The sequence below is a fragment of the Mesocricetus auratus genome, unplaced genomic scaffold, assembly GCF_017639785.1.
Source record: "Mesocricetus auratus isolate SY011 unplaced genomic scaffold, BCM_Maur_2.0 Super-Scaffold_100014, whole genome shotgun sequence".
Taxonomy (NCBI): Eukaryota; Metazoa; Chordata; class Mammalia; order Rodentia; family Cricetidae; genus Mesocricetus; species Mesocricetus auratus.
Window position 1 is genome coordinate 51,951,572 of NW_024429197.1, and position 27,078 is coordinate 51,978,649.

The 27,078-nt window shown below is 43.5% G+C and overlaps 1 protein-coding gene across 4 annotated transcripts in view; it reads right to left on the reverse strand.

Annotated features, from left to right (window-relative positions):
* Adamtsl1 (ADAMTS like 1) overlaps positions 1-27,078 on the reverse strand; it is an 880,796-nt gene that overhangs the window by 40,311 nt on the left and 813,407 nt on the right. For all 4 annotated transcript variants that reach the window (XM_040757202.1, XM_040757201.1, XM_040757200.1 and 1 more), the window contains 2 exons: positions 16,268-16,447; positions 13,105-13,239 (listed from right to left, as the gene is read on the reverse strand). In XM_040757202.1, coding sequence (XP_040613136.1) covers positions 13,105-13,239; positions 16,268-16,447 — 315 coding nt within the window. The remainder of the gene's footprint in view (positions 1-13,104; positions 13,240-16,267; positions 16,448-27,078) is intronic.

Consider the following 27,078-nt stretch of genomic DNA (forward strand, 5'->3'; position numbering starts at 1 on the left):
GTCAGGAACATATTCTAAAATGGATCAAGTGGAAAACTTAGTATTATCCTGCCCACATTTGTGTTTTATGTTGGGAGATGTCATTCTGTAAATATGTGTCTGATTGATTTGAATAAAGCACTGTTGGCCAATAGGGAAGCAAGATAGGTGGGACTAGGAGTTGATGAGGATTCTGGGAAAGAGAGACACAGGCAGATATGATGTAGGCCACCAGAGGAGTAAGAGGTCCGGACCCTTTTCTCCGGTAAGAGAAATACTTAGATTAACAATTATGGGTTAAATACTTAAGTCAGAGCTAGCCACGGCCAACAGCTTCATAATTAATATAGCATCTTGTGTGTTATTTGGAGGATTGAAAGTGACAACAGAACCCAGGTGGCGGGCAGGAAGAACACAAGTTACAGTCTCACAACAAAAGCTCACTAGAGAAAAATGTCTTATATAAAACCAATATATGAGAATATTAGAACAGAAAGCACAAAGTCTGCTGTTTCTGCCCAGATCTTGGATCTTGGGTGTGAGTGCTGGCTGCTGCAGGATGCAGGCACTGGGCAACAGAGCTGCTGATGTCTCAGAAACATGCTTGTGGGCTTAGTGATCCAAGTGCTCACACACATACACGATTTGCCAACATGGTTCCTTTCTCTCTCCCCCAAGGGTGTGCTCTGCAGACAAGTGTCTGCCATCCGTTGATATTAAACATAGTTCAGTGCATGGGATAGAATGTCTGTATTTCTTTAGATGCTGATGACTCCTTTCCTAGTGTTAACAGATCTTTCTCACAGTTGAGCAAAACTAGTTTATCATCTGATTGCTTTGTTGATCATGAAATTAAAGAGTTATTTGGAGCAAAGTCCAATGGCCAAATTGTAATTACCTGAAAAAGCAATGCTCTACTCTAAGCCTGGAGCAGAGAGTTTTCAAGATGAGCCTAGGAATAGCTTCTTGTGCCTGGAAGTAATGAAGTTCTCAAGGAATAGATGTGACAGGGAAATAGGGGGTTATTTTAAAGTCTCATTGGCTGCATCTGGGACTTTTTTTTTTCAACGTCAAACTAAAGAGATGAGCAAAGACAGCTATCTGGATGGTAGTAATCCATGAATTATGAAAATATAAACAAATTTCATGTCCACCCAAGAGTGTAATACTTAGTCCTTGGCATGTATAGGAGGACAGCTTCTGAACCCCTTTGGGTGTAGAAAACAGAAAATGTTCAAGTCTCTGCATAAAATGGTATAGTATCCACATGTAACATGCACATATCCTCCTGTGTGCTTTGGATCATAGCTAGCCATGAAAATTCTATATAAGTAGTTGCTATACTATTTTATTTAGGGAGTAACACCAAGTAGAGTCCATGTGTTGAGTACAAACAGGTTTATTTTTTCCTATTTTTGATATGTATGTGGTTGAATCTTTGAATATGGATCTCATAGATACAGAGACCAAATATATCATTTTATATTCAAATCAAGCTTTGTATGGAACATGGTTAGGTTCTAAAATTAAAGAGTTCCTCAATTTTTTTAGTAGATTTTATTTACTTAGCTCTCTCTCTAATCTTTTTGGAATTGCCTTTTTCTTTCTAAAGTTGTACCATGACCAGGATGATTTCAGTGTCCTTAGCAGAAGTGCTTCACTATACCCTGTGATACCCTGAATCTCCATTCCACCACCCTGGATTGACTGCGGTGAGCCAGCCTCTGAGCCACGGTACTGGGCAAGGATCCGGGAGGCCAGGAAGGTTTGTTGAGGATTGAGAACAAGATTATAGGGCAGGAACTAAGAGGATGTGCAGTCTTTGTTGTGCATTTAGAAATGCCATGGTCACCTTCTGGGCCTAAATTCCTTTTCTGGGCCCAGGAAGCTGGCAGGACAACAGACACAGACTTGTTCTGATTTATCTGTCTTGATACCACTTCAAAGAGTCACACACTGCACACAATGGCTCCTGCCAGGGTCCAGAAGGGCCTCGAATGAATTTTTGGTCTTATCTCCTTGGAAACAAAATGTACAGGGAGCTCATTATTTCTGAGCTGCCTGGCCAAGACAGAAATAAAGAATGTCATAATTACAATGGATTTTTATATAAAAACTGTATTGGTAGAATGACTTTGGGGTTGTCTTTCACATACTTTTCAGAGAAGTTAAAAGGGAAGGTGAAAGCATTTGAACTGTTAGGTGGGTGTAGATATATTACAAGGTTCTATTTCACAGTTCTACTATAATCACCATTTGTTCCCCTTCGGCCTGATCCACCTCCTACGGTTTGCTCTGATAGATTATCACAGGTGAGAAATAGCCACAGATAGAATTCTGTGTGTGTGTGTGTGTGTGTGAGGGGGAGAGAGAGAGAGAGAGAGAGAGAGAGAGAGAGAGAGAGAGAGAGAGAGAGAGAGAGAGAGAGAGAGAGAGAGAGAGAGAGAGAGAGAGAGAGAGAGAGAGAGAGAGTGTGTGTTTGAGATAGGGTTTCTCTGTTTAACAGCCTTGGCTGTCCTGGAACTGGCTGTGTAGACTTGGCTGGTCTCGAACTCAGAGATCTGCCTGCTTCTGCCTCCTGAGCAATTACATTTTTAATGGGTAGGAGAGAGGATGGAAATTCTTCCTGGTACCTCTCTCTCAACTACCTGGTTACTTACAGTGCTGCCAGTTTCTTATGTGTCTGCGAAGTACTTTTTTTTTAAATAGTTAAGTTAAACTATAACTCCAGCCCTTTTAAATAATACATTTAAACTCTAGAGGCCTGAAGAATTGAGGATGCTCCCAGAATTCTATGATTACAAATCCAGTGATGGGCAGAGGCAGAAGTTAGGGAGTATATGTGTGGTGAGATGATTTCCATTTACCCAGAAGATGTAAAGGACCGTAGGTGGAAGCTGGGTAGTATTTCTCCCGCTGTATAGTAGACAGAATCTTACTATGTAAGGAGATGAAACTCACCCTATTTCTACAACATTAGCCAAATCCATGTCTCTGAACTCCACCTAAACACAGCACGTGAAACGGCAGAGCACTGGAAACCCTGCCGACCCCTCTCCCCAGTGTGGCTGGAGGAACTTCAGGCTCTGCTGAATTATACTTCCATCAACATCAATCATTTGCACACACACAATGAACTCGTATTAGCTTCCACTTCTGTACTGAGCACTAACCTAGGCACATTGCACACTGCTTCTCATTTAACCCTCCCTAGAATCAATTCTGTGGGCTGGGTTATGCATCAATGAGGAACCAGATAGTGTGCATTTGGAAACGGGTCTTCCGACTGAGGTGCCTTTTCCTTTCCAAAGCTGGCTGAGAACTGAGGCAGGAGGGTTTGTCTCTCCTTTCACAGATCATAACAAGCCCTGGACACAATCCTGCCCTTTCTCTCCTATAGTCTGCCTCTAGGCTCTACAGCTGCCATAAAACTGCCACTGTAGCACCACACAGACACAGAGGGTCACAGAACACGAGGGGGTGTTTTCAAGAGCCATTTCATGGTGAGGAAGGATTTATTAGGGCAAGCGTAGAGCTCCTCATTTTCCCAGGACTTTCAGGACCTGTCTATTTCGGGGACACCGGACTCATTCACATCTTGTTCCTGTCTCGTATACAAGGGAGGGCACTGGCCTGGGAATTCTGTCTTGGTGCCAAGAAAGGGCAGGAGCAAGTGTGAGTGAATTTTCTCAAGGTCCCCACTTCCTGATTATCTAGCCTCTTAAAATAAGTCTATGCCTGGATGCTTGCTATGGCCTGGAACAGTGGCAAGCAGGGACATTTACAGCCTCGTTCTCCTAACTATTTAAGTGTCACTTATGCTGTGGTGTCTTTAGATTTATGGATATGTACTCCAGTCTGAAGAACTGCTATGCTTCTTCCCATGGCTTCCCCATAAATACCCTTTGAAAATGAAAAACTATTTTGTTTAACACGATATGTGCTATTGAGCCTCACATGGTCCCTATGGGTCTCTGTTCTCCACTTCAGATTTTTACCTTAAAAACAAAAAAGATGAAAGAAAATAAACATGGGCTGTGAACAGTCAAAAAACACTGGCCTATCTTCTTCGTAGCAAAGCATATTCTCCTTGTGGGCAAGTTAGAGGACAAAACATGTTATCCTTGTGACCTGAAATCTCAGCCTCTCATATAAATGAGGAAACAGATGCCAGCTGCTCTTTGAAGAGGGTCAGGGTAGATGTATTCTTGCACTAGCTCTCCTCATCAAGGATGCTGGTCCCGCCCTTCAGGCTGCCTTGCCCTTCCTCTTGTCACTTTCCCCAACACCTCTGGGGTGGGTCCCTATTGTGAATTCATTTTTCCTTAACCTTTGGCCTTCAGGACTTGTTCTCACAGCTATTTTTGGAGAGGAAGCAGTGATGATCTTAGTCTTCCAAAGGATCATGATGAAAACTGGTTTCCCAACAGATGTGGCCTAGGACACTCACTGATGTCATAGTGTGCATTTCCTCAGAAAGGGCGTTAGGAAGTGACTGATGCAGCCTGTATCAGGGGAATCAGGAAGTGCGCTTTTAAGGGTGAGGGTGGAGGTGTGAGGGATAGATGAAAAAGCTGTAATTAGAACAGAACTAGGAGATGGAAGTGACTCAAGAGGAATCCTACGTCAAGGCCCTGCTGCCGCCTCCTGCATGAAGCTGCTGAAGAACAGGCTTGCGGCTCCCGTTCTCCCTAGGATCTGGAAGCAAGCTGAGAGCCATGGCACAGTCATGAAATATCTTTAGCAATACTAAGCGTCCTACAAGCGGCTTAGAGCACAGTTGATCCTTGCTTTGGAAAAGACACTTCTACTATTAAGAGACATGCCTATACCCATTTAGTTTATTTGCTGCATAGGGCAGCAAAATTACTGTATAATTGCAAAGTAGAGTAGGCACAACAGGGGCAGGTACAATGCATAGTGCCTAAAACAGTTCCTATTTATTTCCTTACAGAAAAAGTTTGCCCAGCCTTGGTGTAGAGCAGGTACTTTGAGGGGGTCAGTGGAAATTGATGGGGCATTCAAAGGAGTCTTCATAGAGGGCATGACCCGAGTCTCAAAGATCTATAGAGAGGGTCTTTCCTTAAAGAAGTCACAGAAAGCTCAAGCCAATGGCAAAGACCAGGGAGGAATTTGACAGAATGGAATTATTGTCTGAGACAAGACCAGGATGAAAGGGTACCTGCAGAGTCAGGTTTGAACAGCAAACAAGTTGTATGCTGAGACAGACTACTCTAATTGACGACGACACTTTCCATTTCCCCACTCTAAGCATGTAGTGAGGAATGGGGAAGGGAGTGACTTTGGAAATCCATTTGACCCTGAGGATAATTTCTTAAAAAGTACTGATACTTAGTTCTGCCCCCAGAGATTCTAGTGTAATTGGTCTTCATTGGTAGAGTTTTAAATTTCCTACCATCAATTTGGGTCCCTCTTACTAGAGGGAGGAAATGGTTAGGCAAGTGCCTGCTGAAGCTTCAGGCCAGGTAGGCTAGCAGGTGCCCGGCACATGTGAATCTAATTAAATCAGCAATATTGGCTTGTACCAGAGCCAGCTTGATAAGCCTCTGGTTTACTGGAGTTAGCTATATAGCATGCAGTTGGCCACATGGCTTCCAATAAAAGAAATCACTTCTGCCTGCTTCTGCCTAGTCCTGGAAAAGCTCATGATGCTCAGTGCAATATTGAGACAGTTTATAAATTGGACATTTATGGATTTTTCTCTGTTGTTTTAATGTAACCATTTACAAGGCCTTACAAAATTTGCCCTCTGCCTTCTTGCCTATCTGGTTGGCTCCCAACCCCCATGGCATCTCTTCTCTCTATAACTCCACTCCAGCCACTCTGGCCTCTTTGTTGTTCCTGAGGCGCAGGAAGCACTTTCTGTCTGTGCCGGGGATGTAACATAGCATCTCTTTCAGCAGACATGCACAGTGCTTGGCAGTTCACTGCACATGTCTGCTCATGGGTCACATGTTCTTAAGAAGTCCTCTCCCAGCTGCCTGATTGTAGCCAGCAACCTCCTCCCCGCATACTAAACTGTTTTTGATGTACCCTTCTACCCTGAGGTGCTTATATGTGAACACTGTTGGGCTCCATCCATAGAGTTCAGCTCTGGGTCTTGTATGTTCCAGGTTTGGATCACCCACCCGTGTGACATTGTTTATTGGAGTAGCCAAGTTTTTAACTCGGTGCCAGAGAAAGAAATGTTTACCTTTTAGGGGGAGATTATGGGTCACCAGTGCTCTTAACAGAGGTCTTGGGCTGGCTGAGCTTTGCAGTTCTCAGCAGAGAAGTGAAAGTCTGGACACTGCAGCCATGTGCAGGTGGTCAGTGTGGAAACATAACTCTCACAACCTGTGGACCCTGGCCCTGGGGCTGGCTGAGCTCCATCTGATGCTCCTGCCTCAGAGAGCATGCTAGTGCTGCTGTGAGGCTGTGGTCCAGGCCGGGCGTGTGTGGGAGCCCTGCAGGGGAGAAGGGCTAGAAACACTGATGATGAACTAGTCCCCGGCTCTCCCTGCTCCTTGTAAAACCATCGGGCACGAGAAAATAGCACCCATGGGACCGTGTCACATGCCTTTCGCAGGGATGCTTGTGAGGTCTGTGTAGTTTTTAGTTTGTTCGCTCACAAAGGAGCGGATGTCCTTAGAGCAATGGTTCTCAGCCTGTGGGTTGTGACACTTTATTTCACAGGGGCCACCTAAAACCACCAGAAAACAAAGATGTTTACACTGTGATTCATAAAAGCAAAATTATAGTTATGAAGTAGCAATGAAAAATGGTTAGGGGTCACCACAATATGAACTGTATATTAAAGGGTTACAGCATTAGGAAGGTTGAGAACTACTGCATTAGAGAGAGCAGGGCTGCCCAAACCGTAAGAGCCAATTCTATGATGCTCCTACTTAGGCTGTGAGTCTAAATAAGATATATTGGAAAAAAACAAAACAAAGAATACTCAATTGCACCCTCCCTCCCTTCCTCCCTCCCCCCCCCTCTCTCTCTCTCGTGTGTGTGTGTGTGTGTGTGTGTGTGTGTGTGTGTGTGTGTGTGTATTTGTAAGCCAGAGGATGGCATTGGATGCATTTCTCAGTATCTATCTTATTTTCTGAGACAGAGTCTCAGTGAAGCTGGAGCTCATTGATTTGGCCACATTAGCTACCTATAGTTAGCAAGCCCCACAGATCCACCTGTCCCTTGTCCACCCCCACAGATGCATGCCAACACACCTAGATTTTTATATGGATGCTAGGTACCCAAACTCAGGTCCTCATGGTTCCACAGCAAGTACTTTACTGCCGGAGTCAACTCCACAACCCTGAGCTATTTCCCATAGCCACATTTAGCTGTGCATTTTGTTGCTGGAGTCTCCTGAGGAGAACCCGGGGCTTACTTATAGAATATGTTTTTCCTCTTTCTTAATTGGTAGGAAATTTCATTTTTCAGCTTTCCAGGGTCTTAGACCTTACGGAGAATGCCTGACTCAGTGACAGGGCACAGTGACAGTGGAAAGAGAGGGACCTTGAAGTGGGATTTGTGATTCCCATTACAGACCTCAGCATCATAGTTAATAATGTGCAGGCACTAGATTAGTGGCAGACACTTTCTGCCTCGGGCCAGATGAAGACTACCTTAGGTGCAGGGACCACAGGCCCTGTCCTAAATACTCAACTCTGCTCTGTGGCATGGATGCTGCTGAAGACAACGCACAGGTCACTGTGTGGATATAGCTTATGACAATAAAGTTCTTTTACACAGTGAAGAGTTTTTGGAACTCTGCAATGAACCCCCTCAGACATATTTCAGACTCTGGGCCACAAAGATTTCTTAAATACAACACTCACAAATAATGCATAACAGAACAAAAACATAGAGTAGAACCTTAACAAGAGCTCAGTTTTCTACTCTGAAGAGACATCATTAAGAGCATAAAATGACAGCCACAGACTGGGACAAAAATATCCGAAAATTATGTACCCAATAACAGATATTCAAGCTACATAAAGATTCAATTCTAAGTGAAGAAAGACCCAACTTAAAAAAATGATAAAACAATTGAACTGGCATTTGGCCTAAGAAATTGGGATGGTAATAGGGAAATCTGTTGAATGCTACTGGTTACTAGGAAAACGGAAATGCTAACCACAGCAAGACCACTACACATCTAGCAGGCTTCTGAAAACTAAGACACCCAATAGGCTTCCTAAAACTAAGACAGCAAGGGGAGCAAGCTTTAAGGATATGGAGAACCTAGAATGTCAGGAAGTGATGATGGGTATGTAAAACAATAGGTCACTCTGAAAAACAGTCTGACCATTCAGTCAAGTCTTACTCATACACCTGTCTATAATACAGCCAAGTCACCCCTCGGTGTTTAGTGAAAAGAAATGAAAGCATGTCCAAAGGCTGTCACATGAATTTTTGCACCAGCTGTATTTTTAATAACTAGAATAAGCTGAAGTGACCATTCTGGTTCTCATTTGGTGAGTGATTAAACAGACTGTAATTTATCAACACACAGAGTGCTTAGCAGTGAGAGGAGAAATGCTCTAGTGACAGATGTGGTACTAGAGATGAGGATAGATAATTCTAAGAAGGAAGTCCTAGCTGGGAAAAGGGGATGAGCAGGATTGGGAGAGAGAGGGAGTGTGTGTGTGTGTGTGTGTGTGTGTGTGTGTGTGTGTGTGTGACCACAGCACTTTGTATACATGCATGAAACTGTGAAAATGAAAAAGCATCATGCAAGAAGTCAAATCCCCAATGGCAGTTTCCCCTTTATGTAACACTGTAGACAATGCGATTGCCTACACTGGTTGACAGAAAGCAGACCAGTGGTTAGCGGAGGTGGGGGGTGGGAAAGAGCAAGATTGCAAGGAGTGATTGTAAAAAGGTGGAAGGAACAGAGAGAACTGAGAAAGGAAAGAACATGACAGAAAAAAACCAAGGGGTGAAAGGTATGGAGGGTATCTTTGGAAATGCTGTATGCTCAGTCTATTGGCTGCAGTAGCAATTTCTATTTTAAACTATGTCAATAAAACATATAAATAGTTGCCATAAATGAACAGATGAATGAGAAATTCCTAAATGAAATTAGGAGACTGATAAATTTATTAAATTGGAAAAAGAAATAAAAAATAAGGATGTACACATAAATAAATTTGTTTCTTGTGTCTTATACCATTATGCACACAATTATGGTGGTAAATGTAGAAACTATTAGTTATAACTCATATAGACAATATTTTTGAGACATGGGACCTATCATTCAGTTCTGGTGGGTATATAAGAGGGGCACAATTTTTTGGGGGGGAAATTTGATAATATATAGTAAAACTCCAAACAGTATGAAGCTTTGACACAATAAATCTATCACAAGGGATTGATCCTAAGTGAATAGGGGTCACATGACATAAAATATCATATTTGTTTTATAAAATAGCAGCAAAAAGACTAAAAAGAGCACAAAATCTATCAGAGAACCGATTTTGTAAAACACAGAATTATCTGCCAATGTATCCATGAAAAATGAAATTATAGAAAAGTTTTAGAGACATAGAAAGATGTTTGCTGGACATTACTGAGTGATTAAAACCGTAAAGCCAGTGCACAGAATATATTTAGATAAAATACATAAAGGTTCTACATTGATATTTAAGACAAAGATATTTGCACTGATTACCTCCACATTGAGTTCTTAGATTTTTTTTCTTCAGTTTGATTCGATTTCTGCTTGTCTTACAATGGAGATACATTGCTATGATTATTGCAACCCCAATGAAAGTTATTTAAGAAAAATGAATGATACTACTCTACAAATGAATGCAATCAGCCTTGGTGGTCATTCTGAAAACATTTCACTCAGGCTACAAAACCGTTTAGATGCCTTGGGAATGCCTGCAGTATTTCTGCTCTGAAAATGGAGGCTGCAGGGTACTTAGTGCCTTTGGGCTGCACCAAAGGCAGGAGTGGAACAGGATTTGCTCTGCCTTCCAGAGAAACTGGCATACCCGTGAGCCCCCTGCAGGAAGTACAACTATCATCAAGTCTCAAAGAAGGAGTGCTTGGGTTGCCCAGGGCAGTGGGTCAGGTAGGCTGAATCCTTTGCATAGCACAGACTCCAGGGGTCGTTCCCACATCTAATCTACATAGTCAAGAGTGAAGAGCAACAAGGGACTTACTTGAGTCCTAAATTCCACTTTACACTCATGGAAAGGAGGCCAAGAGGACCCATCCAGGTGCTATTCCACCAGCTGCAGCTGTGGCTTGAAGTGAAATCAATGCCAATGGGTCATATAACTAAATTGGCCATTTTTGGAAACAGATTCACTCACCCTCTGGAATCTCAATGCTCATGTCTCAAAGAGTAAGAGCTAGCTCTGAGACATGGCTTTTAAGACTCCGAGTCTCCCTTCTCCCCTTCCTCTAGTGAAACAAGAGAATCAAAGTTCCTGTGCCACAGAACCACATGGTAGGTACCACAGCACATGATTAGGTTACATGCAGTTAGCCACACACACCAAGAAATACTTGAATCTAACCACTTGCTGGCTACAGTAGGTCTGGTAGATGGCTTTCATCCATAAACTCCAGTGCATCAGGCTTGGATATCAATGAGTGACTGTACCGAGTGACATAGGCATCATAGCCAGGGGATGCCTTGGTGTGGGAGGAATGCTTAACAGAATGTATTACCATTAGAATAAGATCAACCATTCACAGTACTAGATGGATTAATATGGAATAGTTCTTTTACTACATCATGCTCTTGTAAACAAAAGCTAGGAGCTGGGCAGGTGGTTCAGTGGTTAAGCATGGTCACCTCTCACGGAATATCTGAGTTCAATTTCAGCATCCATGTCCTATACGCCAGCTCCAAGGGATCTGATCACACTCATGTGCATATACACACACCCACACACACAATATACAATTAAAAATCTCTAAGTATTCATCTTAGCATCCTATTATAGTGTATCTGTTTTTTTTTAAAGCTCAGAATTCAAGACGATCCTCAATTTGCTCCTTACTGTTTCAATTTCTTAGGGACTCAGTGCAAAGTTGCCTGCTTGGATTGTTTCTTGTAACAGAGCCAGGGGTGGGAACCTGTCCAATTGGGAGCAAATGGATGAACAAATCTGAGGGAAAGCTCAAGATGGGCAGAGGACATCACAATTGTTGAGTTGAACTCTGACCGAGTTTAGCTTATCTTGAGGATTCTATTCCAGTCTAGCTACTCACCATCAGGTTCAAAACAAAGAAGTTGTACAGTTTTTCTAGAAGGATTCCTAATAGATACCTTGAACAATTTTCCTCAGGATTCTTGACACCATTTCTTCTTCTTCTTTTTTAACCCCAAGCATCCATTCTTCTGCATTCTGCCTATTTTAATCCCATTCATTCTTTAGTACACATTTCTATAGTATCCTGGAAACCAAGTTCTCAGAGTCCTGACATTTGACACAATTTCTGAGCCCTAATTTATCTCCAAGTTGCACACAGAGATCCCATAGGTCAACAGTGCTGGAGCAGCACTGATTTTTGCCTAGGCTGCTACACTCAGGGACTCCATGAACACTGGTTCACTGTTTCCTTCAAATGGAGCAGTCTGGATGTAGACTGGAATATTAAGGTGTCTTAACTGTTAGATTTAAATACCAGTCTAAGGTAACAAAGCATCATAAACCAGCAATGGAATGCAGCAGCAAGCACAATAAATCCTTATTGCCCGTGGCTAAAATGAGACAAAAATATTATTTCAGAATAAGGGAGAAAGAAATTATAACTATCATGGAAAGGTATGAGTCGATGAACCTTTATTGCATATGGAATGGTACCTGAGTGACTCAAAAGGATTATTCAGCTTGAAGATCAGCAATTACTATGCCCTTTGTTAGCTACTGGGCTATAACTAACACAAGGATAATGAGGAGTCTCAAACAAAGATGCCTAAAAGCACATACTTAATTTGTAGTAAGTTTATCATTGGTAAGCCAAGGAACTGAAGTGTAAAGCGTGTGGCTTCCAGTTATTGGGATATGGGAAAACACAATGCCAAACTGTTCATGTATTCGGAAACACATAGTAGGGAACAAGGGCTAATTCAAGTGGTGTCTTACCTTCACCAGGATCAGAAATAGAGAAGACAGAAGCGTTTTCATCTGCTGATAAGGTATTATCATTATCATTAATTCAGATGACAATGGAAATAGAAGGCCATCTTTCTGCACTCTAATTTTAAACTCACTAAGGTCCTTGGCTACTCTGATAAGTAGTTACCAGGGTGACTGGGAAACCTCTGGCTGGGAGAATAGAGGAACTTTAAACTTTGAGCCAAGAGTAATCTAGCGGCTGTTATCAACATTCAGGGGCATATAGTGTAAAGCATGTATCCGCTTTATGGGCTTAAACATAAAAGTGGTTAAAGGCTTTGAGTTCTCTTTCCAACCAGGGTTAAGTCATAGACCCACAGCACAATCAAGAGAAAAGCATACAGATTTCCCATGTGTCCCTGTTCTCTTATATGCATAGCCCTGTCTTTCCCATGCCTCAGGCCATGAGTCCAGAGTGAGGAGCCCAGAACTCAGATGCAGGCCGAAGACTGCTCCTGGGTGGTATCAGTTGTGTAGTCAATAGCTTTGTCCCCAAGCTTTTGCCTTGGAAAGTCTGTCTGGGCTGGCTGTAGACTCTGCACAGCGAGAGCTGGCCTAGACAAAATCGCTGGCTTCTAGGGTGCTAACACTATAGTGTCTTTAAAAGCTGATTTTAGCTGTTTCAGCATAGAGGACTCGTGGTGGGGAGGAGACACAGAAGGGGTTCTTCACTGCCTACCCCCTCCTCAGAGTTCAGTGAGTCCCCCTGAAGCAGAGGGTCTGGGCCGGGGCATCAGCCCAAGAGGGGCCATATTAGAATCCAGACAAACTGGAGTCCAGACTGAGAGCCGCACTCACCTCGTGTGGAAAGTCAGCCAAGTTTCCACTGGTGAGTCTGGATTCTGTAGGCAATTTAGTGATTTCCTGTTGGCCACCCCCCACTGCTGCCCCCTCCCACCTGCAGGCAGTCACCCATCCATAAATCCTGTCCAGTGCTGGATTTCTGCCCAATGTTTCAGAAGGTTGGACTCACCAAGGAGAGCGGAATTCCCAGGATCCAGGACCAGCTGTGTTCCCAGAGGAGACATCAGCACTGAAGGAAGGTTCGGTCCAGTGGCTAAGAGCAAGGCCCTGATGTCTTCCAACTGTGTGGGGACTTGTGGGGGATCTGGGAGAAGACAGATGGTGAATCAGGAGGTGAGAGTACACAGGCTATGTTGAAGGAGAGAGTAGGCATGTACCCCTGTGTGTGTATGATAGGTACTTGTTGCGATTGACTTCATTTTTTTTTCCTATAGAGAAGGTATACCTATGAAGGTGAGTCTGGATTTCAAAGTTAACATTTGATGCCTGAAATAACAAGGTCTGTAATAAGAACCAGGCCTGTGAATTTCAGTTCTCACTTTAGACCACTTTGAAGCACCCCACCACTGGGCCTCTCTAACAACGTAGATAAATTGAAACACCTTACAAAGACAGGGTTTTTTTTTAAAGAACAATTTTAGCATTTACTATATGCCAAGTTGTGAGATAAATAGTTTTCAACCAATTTTTTACTTAGCTCATAATATCCTTAGGAATGAGGCAATTTGTAACTGTCTCCACAGATAGAATACTATCCAGGCATTTATTTAAAGGGATCTGTACAAGTGCCTTTTCCAGTGAGAGACAACCCTAGTGAAGCTAATTTGCTTTATAGTCGAATGCTTATGCCCAAGTAGAACCCAGATAAGAAAGGGCAGGAAGAAATTGTTGCGGGGAGTCATACAAAATCTTCAAAGGAGACAGGACTGAAGTCTTCAGTGGTGGGTTTAGACAGGCCCCTACCATGTGTTTGGCATTTTGTTAGTACATGTTAGGCATGTACATAAATGTTGATGGTATCTACTTCAGGAATAACCCTTTTGTCTTTCTGCCTTTGATTGCCAAAGACCATCACAGAGAGAAGACAATGGTGAAATGATGTATCTACATAAGAAACAGTGCATTCAATCCTTTTCATAGGGAAAACATGATTCTGTTTAGGAAGTCACAGTTTGAACTATGGCTGTGCCCTTGATTAACTTAGGTTAGTCCTTGGCCTACCTGGCTTTAGGGGCCTCATTATGAAGATCTCTGAGTAAACAGTCATTGTCAAAGTGTCTTTATTCTTCTCTTCTTCCTTTTGCTTTTATTTATTAATTAAAAGCAAAATGGGGGAGGCTAGTTTCATCTGAGAAACAATCTATTCTCCTTGGGTCAAACGTCAGTCCCTGCTTATGTTTCTATAGCTTCTATCGCAATTCTTGGTGTGTATGTGCATGCCTAATTGATCTTCCCAGTGGAAATGTAAGTTCTCCCAGGGGCAGATACCACCTCATTTCCCCCCAAAACTCTACTAGTGTCCACTTAACTAGGGCTTAGAGGTAACACTCTACAAATATCTGTCGACATGAATGACTGAAAGAATGAATACCCATGCCATTCCATATCGAGCTTTCAGACTACAAGACTTGATGTGAAATTTCAGTTTGATATACAAAATCTCCCCTTTAAAAACTAAGCCAGATTATCACTGGGGAAAAAAAGAAATGCTATTATTTCCAGGGTAACATTTGTTAGTTAAGCCAAGACTTCCTATAAAGATCTGAACAATGATTGTTCTTCCACAATATTCATGGCCATACTCTATTTGGAATGCAGTAAGAACTCGTTCTGAGAAAATGCCTCACTGCTGATGCCACAGTAGCACTCCAAGGCTTCCATCTCTGCTAGCAGAGACAGCAAGGCAGGGCTATTAGGGAGAAAAATCCCACCAGCGAGTGCCATCACTCAGCATGACCCCAGGATAATGGCTCAGTTGATGAAACCCAATGGAAAACAAATGACATCCTTCTTTTCTCCGAGCCAATTTTCTGTGGCTACCTATGAAGTCTGGAGGTTTATGCAGCCACCAGTGAGATGAAACCACAGCTGGGCCCCTGGAATCTGAGTGTGTGGGGAGGGGAGGGTACATCATCAGCTGTGGGTGTGAAAATCGAAGTGTAAAGTTTAGTTTTCCCCAGAAAACGTCCACAATGTATGTTGACGTATACATGTGTGGCATGCTATTATTATTTCTCATATTTTGCTTCACTCCCTTAGCATGACAGTTTTCTCTTGGTGCGAGAGTCAGAATACAGGCTCTAACTATTGCCCTATTTTCAAAGGGTAAGGCCCCATCTAGAAGCTTCTGTTGTGTCTCATGCTCCCACCCCTGACTTAGTGGAAAGGAAGTACAGGAGGGCAGACAAAAGGGGCAAAATGGCCAAGCTCTGTCCTGTGGACACATTATGGCAGACGTTGACCCAGGGACTGTTTGTTTATTATTTTTTTGAGACAGGGTTTCTCTGTGTAACAGCTCTGGCTTTCCTGGAACTTGTTTTGTATACCAGGCTGGCCTTCAACTCACAGAGATCCGCCTGCCTCTGCCTTTGCCTCCCGAGTGCTGGGATTAAAGGTGTGGGCTACCACTGCCCGACGGGACTGTTTTTATTTGTAAGTGTTCATTTTACATCAGGACCTGCAACAGAGGTTTTAATAAGGAGTTCTTATGCTTGGGACGTGTGTGAAGGTTTCATGCAGACTGAAAAATACCTGGAAATGTTTGAAAAATTTTTTACATATATGAATTTTTTTTCAAGATAAGGTTTCCTTGTGTTGGAACTCATTCTGTAGACCAGGTGGGTCTCAAACTCATTGAGATCCATTTGCCTCTGCCTCCCAAGTTCTGGGATTAAAGGCATGTGCCACCACTACCCAACTACATATAAGACATTTTTTAATCCATGTTTTCCATTTGCTCTTCAAAGAAAACCCTAGCATGGGATTAAAAGTCGTTTTCTTCACCAGCCTCATTTGATAATCCTCGTTTGTCAGCAAAGTAGGCAATCCTCAACTGTCAATTTTCTCATCAACAGCAGCATCTAATACTTATCCAGGTGAGAAATTTATCAAATACCACAAAGGTTAACTAATGAGGTAGAGCCAGGTTTCACCCTCAGCTTTGGCTGGTCCCACACTCTGTTTTTTCTTTTGGAAGGACTGACTGTGGGAAGAGTGAATAAAGGGATAGCCAGTCTATTTTATGTTCCTAATTCAGAAGGGGGAAAAAGGAGGTGGAGGGTGGGCCAGCCACCACACACAGTCCACAGGCCATGGTTTTGAGCAGTTTTTACCTAGAATCAGGAGTTGTGTCCCCTCTGTCTGTTCTCCGTGAAGATTGGCTGCCCGGCAGGAATATAGGCCTTGATCAGAGAAGGATACATTTATGAGCAGCAAGGAACCCTCGTGCAGATGGTGGGAGGAGCCCAATTTGCTTTTATTTCTGAACCAAGTGACTTCGGCTTCAGGCACACCTACAAAGACAAAAATATGCTTATCAGGCAAATGCCAGATGAACCCAGGACATCAAGAGCCTCTGGTCACCCCACCCGGTACTGCAGGAAGCATCTGCCTGGGCGTCTTCTACTGTCCTCAGCCAAACCAAATATCACACCTTGGGCTTCTTCTTGTGTCTGGAGCTTTTGCTTTTTAAGACTTCTAGATATGAGGCAGGAAGGGGGAGGCCAGTTAAATGCGGAGGGGCCGGTGGCAGCTGGTAAATGGCACTTGCCAAGAATATTTAAGTTCTTTGGAGAAAACGTCGTGAAACAGAAAAACTACATGTATATAGATCACAAAATGAAAATCCTACAACTCAGATGAACATAATACTCAGTAAGAAAAGCCAGACATAGGAACACATACTCCCTGATTTTATGTCTGTAAGTAAAAACCAAAAACTGGTGGCATTATACACGCGTGCTTAACAAGACCACAATCGATAGTCATGACAACACGGGAAGGGGAATTTCACGGAGCCTCAACCCTAATGGAAGAGCTACAGGTAACTAAGGAATGCCAAGAGCAGGAGAAGTAGTCTTCCCCAGGGAGGAGTCCCCAGACTGCTTTTGCTATACCAAGTGGCTAGCCCAGAAGCCATATACATGCAAGTAACATTGAATGGACTGAGAAGGTTATATTTACAGAAAGCAAGGAAAGGTGGGGGAGGCCATAGGAGGGAATGCAGGGGGGCTAGGGAAGAATATATAACTACATTTAAATCAAAACTAAACAGAAGCCCAAGTAGCGTTTTGTATGTTGTTAGTGGGCAGGAGGATGAGTAGTTCCTCTGAGGAGTGGAGTGAATGGGGGGTAGGGGTGACAGAAAGGGAACCAAAAGCTGGGTCTTTGGCAGTGGTAATTCTTGACCTGGAAATGGCTGGTTGTGGAGTGTTCACTTGGCACCTTTTTGATGCATCCACTTTTCGGTATACATATTTTATTAAAAATAAAGCCGAGGATATAAAACATCAAAATATATGCGTGACCCAGACAAATGGAAGCTGTCAGGTCCTTACTAGACTCGACTATATAGTGGAAACATGGTGTTTTTGTTTTAAAAACTGCCATGGTTTAGATAAAAAAAAAGATTATGTATATGCATGTCCATCTGTGTATGGGTAAATGCATGTCAGTGCAGGTGCCTATAGAGGGAGGCCAGAAGCACCAAATCTGCTGGAGCTGGAGTAACAGGTAGTTGTGAGCTCCCTGATATGGGTTTTGAGAACCTAACTCATGCCCTCTGTGAGAGCAGTATGCAATCGTAACCACCGAGCCATCTTTCCAGCTTCTAGCACATGGATTTTGAGTGTCCTCATAAGCCCCATGCTTCCCAGGCATAGTTTTCTGGTTGGCACCACTGGAAGGTGGTAGAACTCCTATGAAGTGGGGCCTAGTAGATGGTCTGGGGGGGAACCTTTGAGGAGGGATCCCAGGATCCCAGGCCCCTCTTTACTCTTTGCTTCCTGGCCCCAAGGTGTTTGGTTTTACTCTTCCACACACCTCTCCCATGATCTATTATGTAACTACAGAGTCATCCTCAAAGCAACAAGCCAACTGATAACAGACTGAAGCCTCCAAACCTCGAGTCAACAGAAACTCTCTCTTTGTGAGTTGGTATCTTGGGTGTGTTATGTCACAAAGGAGACCAAGACAAAGGGTATCTTCTAAAAACAAGAGAACACAAGTGGTGACATCAGTATCAGGATAGGAAATGGACCAAAGGGGAGGACCCTGTCCTTCCACAATCCATTCTTAGATTTTTGTCTGAGAGAGTCAAGGAGATTGTGTATAGACATGGGATGGGTGCCTATCCTTCGAAGTTAGATTTTGTACTCTAGGTACAATCTGTGTTCCCCAGGAAGTTTCCTTGAATTTGGTACTCAGGTAAGTAGTCTACAGTCTGTGACATGAGGTCCTTGATGGCCTTCTGAAGAGGCTCTCAGGGAGCTAGGAGATGGAAGGTTTGGGGTGCTGCATCCCAGGCTTCCAGGCAGCAGAAGCTTCATCTCTTACACCATCCAGACTGCTGCCAAGCCCAGTTTGCTCACAGAACTCTGCAGCAAGCACACAAGTAATGTTTAGAATGTCAAATACTGGAAAGTGGGGTCAATGCCAAGAAAAGCCAAAGACCTAGACTCTCAGTCTAGTGATTTCCCAGAGCAGGGCTGTATTTGTCCTTGGGACAAGGAAGTGTTGTCCTGAACAGACAGTTTACAAATAGGGGCGCTGATTTCTTCAAGGAGTTACGTGTGTACCTACTATTTGTCTTAAAATTGCTCAGGAAGTGTAGGGCTAATGGGAGGAAGTACATACAGACTTAGATACTGAAGGCTTGCCACCTCAGGGAGAGACATATACTGATTGAGCTCAAATGATACAAGGCTTGAGTACACCAGAGAGAGAATGACAGCATCTGTAGACACACCTTGAGAAAAGATGCAGGTGAGAGGCAGAAGAGCCGAGTTGTCATTGTAGCACCTCCAGGGAGAGCGAGAGAATCATGATGTCTGTCCATGCCCACTAGGCCTTTGAACCCTCAGCTTGGAGTTGTACATTAAAAAACTGTATTGGAAGACCTCTTGCTCCCATGTAGCACTTAGTGGGGGGGCATCTCCCTTTTGGTCCCCAATGGAAATACAAGGCTGCTCTGGAGAAAAAACAAGTAGAGCAAGAGAACTGGGTGTCATGAGCCTTTCATTTGATGCAGAGGGAGTGTTGCCTAGGTGAACAGAGGAGTTAATACCCCATCTCCCCATGACTGCCTTGATGGCACCTGGAACTTGTGCCTCCAGTCCTCACAATATTCCCAAGGAGAAGCAGATGCTAAGGAAACCCTTCTCTGGTCTGTTTGGTAGAAGCCTTCCTCAGGCTCACTCATGAAGAAACCTGTATTGTGAGTTTGTCAATGGATTATTGCTGCTGCCACAGTGTGGGGATTTCTCATCTGGGACTATGAACCGTAGGGCAGAGAACAACACTACAAAGATATCTGGAATGACAACCAGCCCTTTCATGACTAGCTTTGATATTATGAACAAAGAATATCGAAGAAAAACAAGTAAGGCATTAGAGAGCTAGTCCCTTGTCTCTCTTAGGGATGGCAACCACACTACAGAGAACCTCATTAGCCACCTAGACATGCCAACAAATGTCTTGGAAAGATACCAGACATACTAGCCTAAACCTGATGTTTAGAATACCTTTGACACTGGGAGTATAATTAGCTGTGCAAAAATAGCCCACTGGCATCACTAAAAGTAATAAGAACCAAGCATTTACTATAAGCCAAACATTACAGAAATGTAAATACTTATTTTCCATAATGATCTCAACAGGCAGGTACTATTTTTTTCAGCAGTAGGTATCTTTTAATATAGTTCAGATTTTACTCAAATAAAAACAACATCTGGGGTGCTGAATTCCTTCTGTAGAGATTTTGAACTTTTTGATCCACAAAGTGATGGATTTATTCTTGCATTTTTTCTTTTTTACTTATTTTTTTTACATCCCAATCCCAGTTCCACTTCCCTTCTTCCCTCCCACTCCTTTGACTCCTCCCTCCTCCCATCTGTTCCATGGAGAGGGTAAGTAATCTACTAAGTAGTCTACTACATAAGTCGTCTATTAAGTCTGTCCCATCCTCTAGATGAGGCAGGACTGAAGCACCTCTCCACCCCCATAGCCCTGTCTAGGCTGGCCATGGTATCTCTCCATATGGAAGGGCTCCACTAAGTCAGTTTGAACATTAGTGTTAGGTCTTGAACTCACTGCCAGTGGCCTCATATATTGTCCCAGTAACACCATTGTCACCTATATTAAGGGAGTCTAGTTTGGCAGATTCCCCATTTGTCAGACCTGAGTCAGTGATCTCTCATTAGCTCAGGTCAGCTGATTCTGTGGGTTTTCCAATCATGGTCTTGACTCCTTTGTTCATATTTTCACTCCCCCCTCACTTTGATTGTACTCCAGGAGCTTGGGCCATTGGTTAGTTGTGGATTTCTGCATCTGCTTCCATCTGTTTCTGGAAGAGGGTTCTAGCTTATCTGGTGTTGTGGATTGTAGAGGGTTCCTTTTGCTTTATTTCTGGTATCCACTTATGGATGAGCACATACTATATTTGTCTTCTGGTTTTAGGTTACCTCACTTAGCAGGCAGGTACTATTATCAATTCTGTTACGTAAAGGAGAAAAGTGGGTCTCAGAGAGATTAAGAAATCTGGGGAGATCAGCTCTGTGGCTTAAATGCTTGCACAGTTTAAAAGCTGGAGTTGGGATCCCCAACACCCATATAAATGATAGGGTGGGTGTGGCAGCCTGCCTCTAATTCTAGAGTTTAAGAAGTAGAGATGGAATCAAAAACACCAATGACAATTTATGCTGGAGAGGATGTGGTGAAAGGGGGACACTCCTCCATTGCTGGTGGGAGTGCCAACTGGTTCAGCCACTTTGGAAATCAGTATGGAGATTCCTCAGAAAAATGGGAATAAACCTACCACAAGACCCAGCAACTCCACTCTTAGGCATATATCCAATAGATGCCCATTCATACAACAAGGATGTCTGTTCCACTATGTTCATAGCAGCATTATTTGTAATAGCCAGAACTTGGAAGCAACCTAGATGTCCCTCACCTGAAGAGTGGATAGAGAAAATGTGGTACATCTACACAATGGAGTACTATTCAGCAGAAAAAAATAATGGAATCATGAGATTCGCAGGCAAATGGATGACACTAGAAGAAACCATCCTGAGTGAGGTAACCCAGTCACAAAAAGAGAAACATGGCATATACTCTCTCATATATGGATTTTAGACATAGATCTGGGGAGTGCCAGCCTACAATCCTATGGCCAGAAAGTCTGGGAAACAGAAACTTCATTTAGTGGCTGATCGAAGAAGAGGCAGACTCCCTTGGTTAAGTACTGAGCTGAACTCAAGAAAGCCAGTAACAGAGAGGGAGGACTGATGATCAAAGGGATTAAGACTGGGCTGCTTTAACCCCCAGAAACAGCTGACCAGACAAAGGTTAACTCTTGAATCCCAGGCATCAGCCTGGGAATCCAGCATGGGACTGATCAAGACCCCCTGAATCTGGGTGTCAGTGAGGAGGCCTAGGGAATCTATTGAGCCTTGGGCAGCAGATCAGTACCCATCCCAAGTATACACACGGACTTTGGACTCCCATAGAACAATGTGAGGTGCACTCTCACCCTGAACTCTTGGGGAAGGGTCTAGGCCCTGCCCTATATGAAATGACAAACTATGGACACCCCCATGGAGGGCCTCACCCTCCCTGGGGGAATGAGGGGATAACGGGGGGGGGGTTGGGGGGAGGGCACGGGAGGAGGGGAGGGAATGGGAGAGGGACCTGGAACTGACTTGTGAAGCAACCTCGTTTCTTATCTAAATTTAAACTGGAAAATAAAATATATATAAAAAAAGAAGTAGAGATGGGATCTTCAGAGTTAGCAGGTTAGCTGGACTAGTCAAGTGTTCAGGCTCTAGGTTTAGGGAGAGACCCTACCTCAAAATATATGGCAAAGACTGATTGAGGAATCTACCCAGAATCAGCCCCTAGTCTCCTAAGATATACCCACACATGTGTACATGCATATGCACACATAGACACACCTTATAAACATACACATGCAAAAAAAATTCTTCCTACAGTCAGGTAGTTTGGGTCCTGGATGATCCAAAAACAGAATGCCTGGTCCCTGTGGCTTCCTGTCCCTGGGCCAGTCAGTAACCTACCAGTCTCAGGGTGGAGATAAAAATGGAGACACCTTCAATGTCAGGAACCCCTTTCTCAACAAGCACACATCACAGCCTATTGTCATACCGGACTGCCTCTTCTAGGAATTCTGAAGTGCCTTGCTGTGATTTCTATACTGTTTGGCCATTGCAACACCAAAACTGTTGTGAGGAGGGGCCTTCTAGAAGCTACAAGGGCTGGCTGAATGAGCTATCTGTTGCTGGAAGGTTCAGCTGTGTTGGGAGACATTCTCCCCCCTCATCTGTTACAACACACCAGCACAGTGTACAGAGCGGGCTGGCTGAGAAGTGGCAGAACACACACTCTGCAACAAAGCTCAGCCTGAAGCTTTACTCCTGTTGACCAATCACTTGTCCAGGCCCCACACTGAATTCCTGGGTATTATTTGTGTCTACAAAGGGGACGAAAACTAACCTGTGTCTGCTTTATCCCCTTGTGGCATTTCTTAACAGCAACACAGTGTTCTCCCTGTTGCCGGGAAGGATCAATAAATGGGTCTAGTCAGAATGGCTGGTAATGGGATCCGATTATAAGGATTAGTGCCTTTAATCTGTCCCGAGCTGCCAGGAAGCATGATGCCATAATATCCCCTTCTTCTTTAATATCCCAGACAGGATATTCTTGCTAACTGGACCATTTGTTATACTTGGAGGGCTGCTTGCACCATGGCAGCTTGTCAGCATCTTGAGGTGGGGCATCCAACAGCGTACTTTTACATGATATGTTCTTGAAGTTTCTTAGGGTGTGTGTGCCGGGGGAGGGGGATTGGCTTGGTGTAAGAAAAGAGAATGGATACAGTAATTCACATGTCAGCTTTGGCAACTCGTCTAAGGGACCATGGCAGTTGGGACAAGAGGCTTTTGACATCCTTTTCATCGTCCTCCTCATGAACTGTGGCAGACACTGGTGGTCACCCCCAAAACTTTTTATTCTTTTTCACAAGTACTGCAGGAGGATACTCCCCATAGTTGTAAGTGGCCACGGACTAAGGTAAGTGAAAAGTATTAAGTGACTCCTTTGTTACGGGCCTCAAGAGCCTTCCCAGATATCTATCTGTCACTCCTCTTCCCTTGTTTGTTTCACAGGATAGAGAGAACATCCCAGGGAGACCTTAGGAGTTCAGCAGAAGGAGGAAGGCCCCGGCACTCCATGACCCTGAGTGATATAATGAGGTCAGCTGAACACTGTGAATTCTTAAGAAAGCCCTGATAATCTATTGTATCTGAACCATTGTACACCGTGTGTGTGTGTGTGTGTGTGTGTGTGTGTGTGTGTGGTTGTAGCAGGATTTACTTTATACTAGAATCTAACCCACCCTAACTGATACACTCCACTCATGTGCACACCATCAATCCTCCTGCATCATCAAAGCCCTTTCTCTGAGGATAAAAGCCTGAACCATAGTATAATCTATGAGCACTGGCGAGATCTAGCCCCTGCCTACTCGCTTGCAAGCCTCATGGCCTTTCTTTCCCTCTCCACTGCCAGACACCAGGTCTCACACGCCAGCCAGAGTTCTCTTTATCCCACGAAGCACGCTCTTTCTGCCTCAGGCCGTTTGCACACTCTTTCCTCCACCGCTCTTTCACTCAGCTCCCGAACTCTTACCACAGAGAGAACGGGCCCAAGAACGGAAGAGTGGACTGGATGGCTTTTAAGAAAAAGCCACTCACTGCTTAATGTGTTTTTATGCCGAAGGGTTGGGAAGGATGTGTGAGGCTGCATTTTACAAGTTGAGAGCACATGTGTGAGAAAATTTCTTTAATGAGAAACTGCTAATGGCTCAAACATGTGAGGATGTCAGGCAGTCTAGGTACCGTACGAGACGTTCCTTAAATAGACTTTTATGTATCCTTTAAAATCAGGCTCACGACAGACAAATGTTAATTAGGGAGTGGAAAGGAAAGGGGAGGGAATGCAGTGATAAAGGAACTATGCTAAAAGGGGAACTTTGAGCACATACTCCTATTTTTCTATATTTCCTGAAGTGTCAAAACCACCCTGCTGTTCTAGAATAAGGAAATAATGACTATCCCTATATAGCATGCTGTTTTATTATGTGTTTTCTAATCTCTCTTCTTCCCAGATGGTGAGCTTCCTGTGTCTTACCATCTGTGTCTCCTTGACTTAGGAGACCTCTGATCTAACCTTAATTAGCTATTCAGTAACATACTGCCCATGGGTGATGCAAATGAACTTGATGGACAGTCCTTCTGTAAGTATGGAATCATTCCCCTGCCTTTTACAAGGGTCTGGATTATCAGGTCTAATGCATTGCTAGTCACCGACAGCGTTACTATCTATGGCTTGGTGAATTTTACCCACCTAGTCAGAAAGCCACTGAGTCCCCATTTAGAGACACAGTGGAGATGACGAGGAGTGGGAGAGGGACAGAGGAGCCATTAAAGCAGTGAATGAAAGCAGCTTCTGAGCCAATGTCACATTGAGCAGTGTTTTCAGAACACTGGCTAGGGATGCCGTGAGGACCATTTCCCTGTCCATCCAGTTAATTATATCAAAATTGGGATTTCCCTCCGCTACTTTGAATAAATATATGACTCAACAGCAGGCACAATGACTGAGGCACAAAGAGAGGTTAAGTTTTAATCGGGGTTAATACACATGATTCTGTGAGTGAGAACAAAACAAAAATCTGTATGTTGTTTCAGTGATACTGGCTGGTCACCAAGCTCTAGGGTTTTGTATTCAAATGTAGAGCTTAAGGTTTAGTGATTCTGCCTCAACCATTAGGGTGGAGAGTGATGAAGATGTCAGTGTTAGGCTGGCTTCTGCACATGCGTGCTCCTCCCCCAGTAAAACCCCAGCCCAAACCCAAATATAACCTTACAGTTAGGCAAAGGTCACCAACTGTCTGAGGTCCAGGGGACCAGGTGGTGGTTGCCACATACAGTGGACCAAAACATTGCTTTCATGTCCTAGGTTCCCAGCTTCTTCCTGACTTGGCATCTGGCTTTCGACATCTCTTTCCATGATGTCTAATTCAGGGGTTCTCAACCTTCCTAATGCTTTGATCCTATAATACAGTTCCTCATGTTGTAGTGACCCCAACCATAAAATTACTTTCATTGCTGCTTCATAACTGCAATTGAGTTACTGTCATGAATCATAATGCAAATATCTGATATGCAGATGCTTAGGCAACCCTTGTGAAAAGGTTGTTTGGCCACCAAAGAGGTCGTGATCCACTGGCTGAAAATCACTGGTCTAATTCCCTGTTTTGTTGTCTGTTCACCTGCTGGTCTGTTCACCCAGGAGCACATAGTGTCTGTCCTCTCTCTGAGGCCTATGCTCACAGTGACTAGTTGGGGCACCTGTCTACAGTAACTCCAGCCTGAGTGCCTGTGTGGAAGGATCCCTGCCAAGACTTCTCCACCTTGTACCACAAGCATGAAAGTTCTTGGTTCTTGGTTTTCCAGCTTGATTTCTCTATACATTGCAACCAAGGTTTGCGATGTTTTTAGCAACAGGTCTTACCAACTAGTCCCAGTGGGCAACCAGGAAGAATGGCAAGTACCTGTCTGGTTTTGGGGCCTCTGGAGCTTCCCTGACTGACTTATAATGAGGGTTCTTTTACCTGACCTTGGACTTTCAGGAACAGCATCATCTAGAAATGTTCTCCTGTCACCCTCTCCCTCTCAACATTTTAAAGTTGACTTACACAGTAGTAAGTTCCCATACTGCTTTCTCATATAATCTTAGTTTTGTTCAATCCTCCTTTGCTCTTCCTCCACCCACTCCAATCCATGCTTAAGATCTCTATTCTTCCTTTTTCAATATCTATGTTCTGTTATTCCATTGACTCTAAGACATCTCTCACCCCGAAGTGCCCCCTCCCCAACTTCTTTACTTCTATGGGTACTCCAGGTTAGCACACACATCTAAAGACCCCCATGTGAGAGATAACATATGGTGTTTATCCATTTTAGTATGGGTTTCCTTGCTTCACATAATTTTTCTACCTCCATACGTTTGAAAATTTTCTACTTTCATTTTTCTGTACACCTGTGTAAAATTAATCGTTATACATCAGCTGATGAGTATGCAAGCTCGTTTCATTTTCTGACTGTTGTATTCTGGCATTTCTAAGAAAGCAGCAATGAAATGCTTGAGCAAATATCTCTGTAGCAAGAGATAAAGAATTCAACTTATGTGTTCTTTGTATAACCTGTATAATTCTCTGTAAGAGACATAGCTGGCAAAGATTTCTCCCATGCTGTGGGCTGTCTCTTCACTTGACTGATTCTGCTTTGCTGTGTGGAAGATTTTTTTGTTTCATCAGATCCCGTTTCCAGGTTGTTGGTCTTATTTCCTGTGCTACCAGAAAGCCCTTTCATATGTTGATGGGTACCCCCATTTTCTCCTCTAGCAGCTTCGGAGCATCAGGCCTTACATTGAGATCCTTGATCTATTTGGAGTTGAGTTTTATGCAGGGTGTGAGGAGAGTATCTAGTTTCATTCTTTTCTATGTTGATAGCCAGTTTCCCCAGCTGTTTGTTGAAGATGCTGTCTTTTCTCCACTGTGTATTTTTGAGCTTTGTCAATAATCAAATGTCTATAGGAGTGTGGGCTTATATCTGGGTCTTCAATTATATTACATCAATCAGTTTGTCTCTTTTTGTACTGGTACCACAGTACTTTTTATTACTATGACTCTGCAGTTTAACTTGGAATCAGGCATTCAGGTATTTCTAACAATGTTATTTTTTTTGTTATGTATAGCTTTTGACTACCCTCGGTCATTATGCTTTCAAATAGATTTTTTTTCTATTTTTGTGAAGAATAGTCCTGGAATTTTAGTTGGGATTGC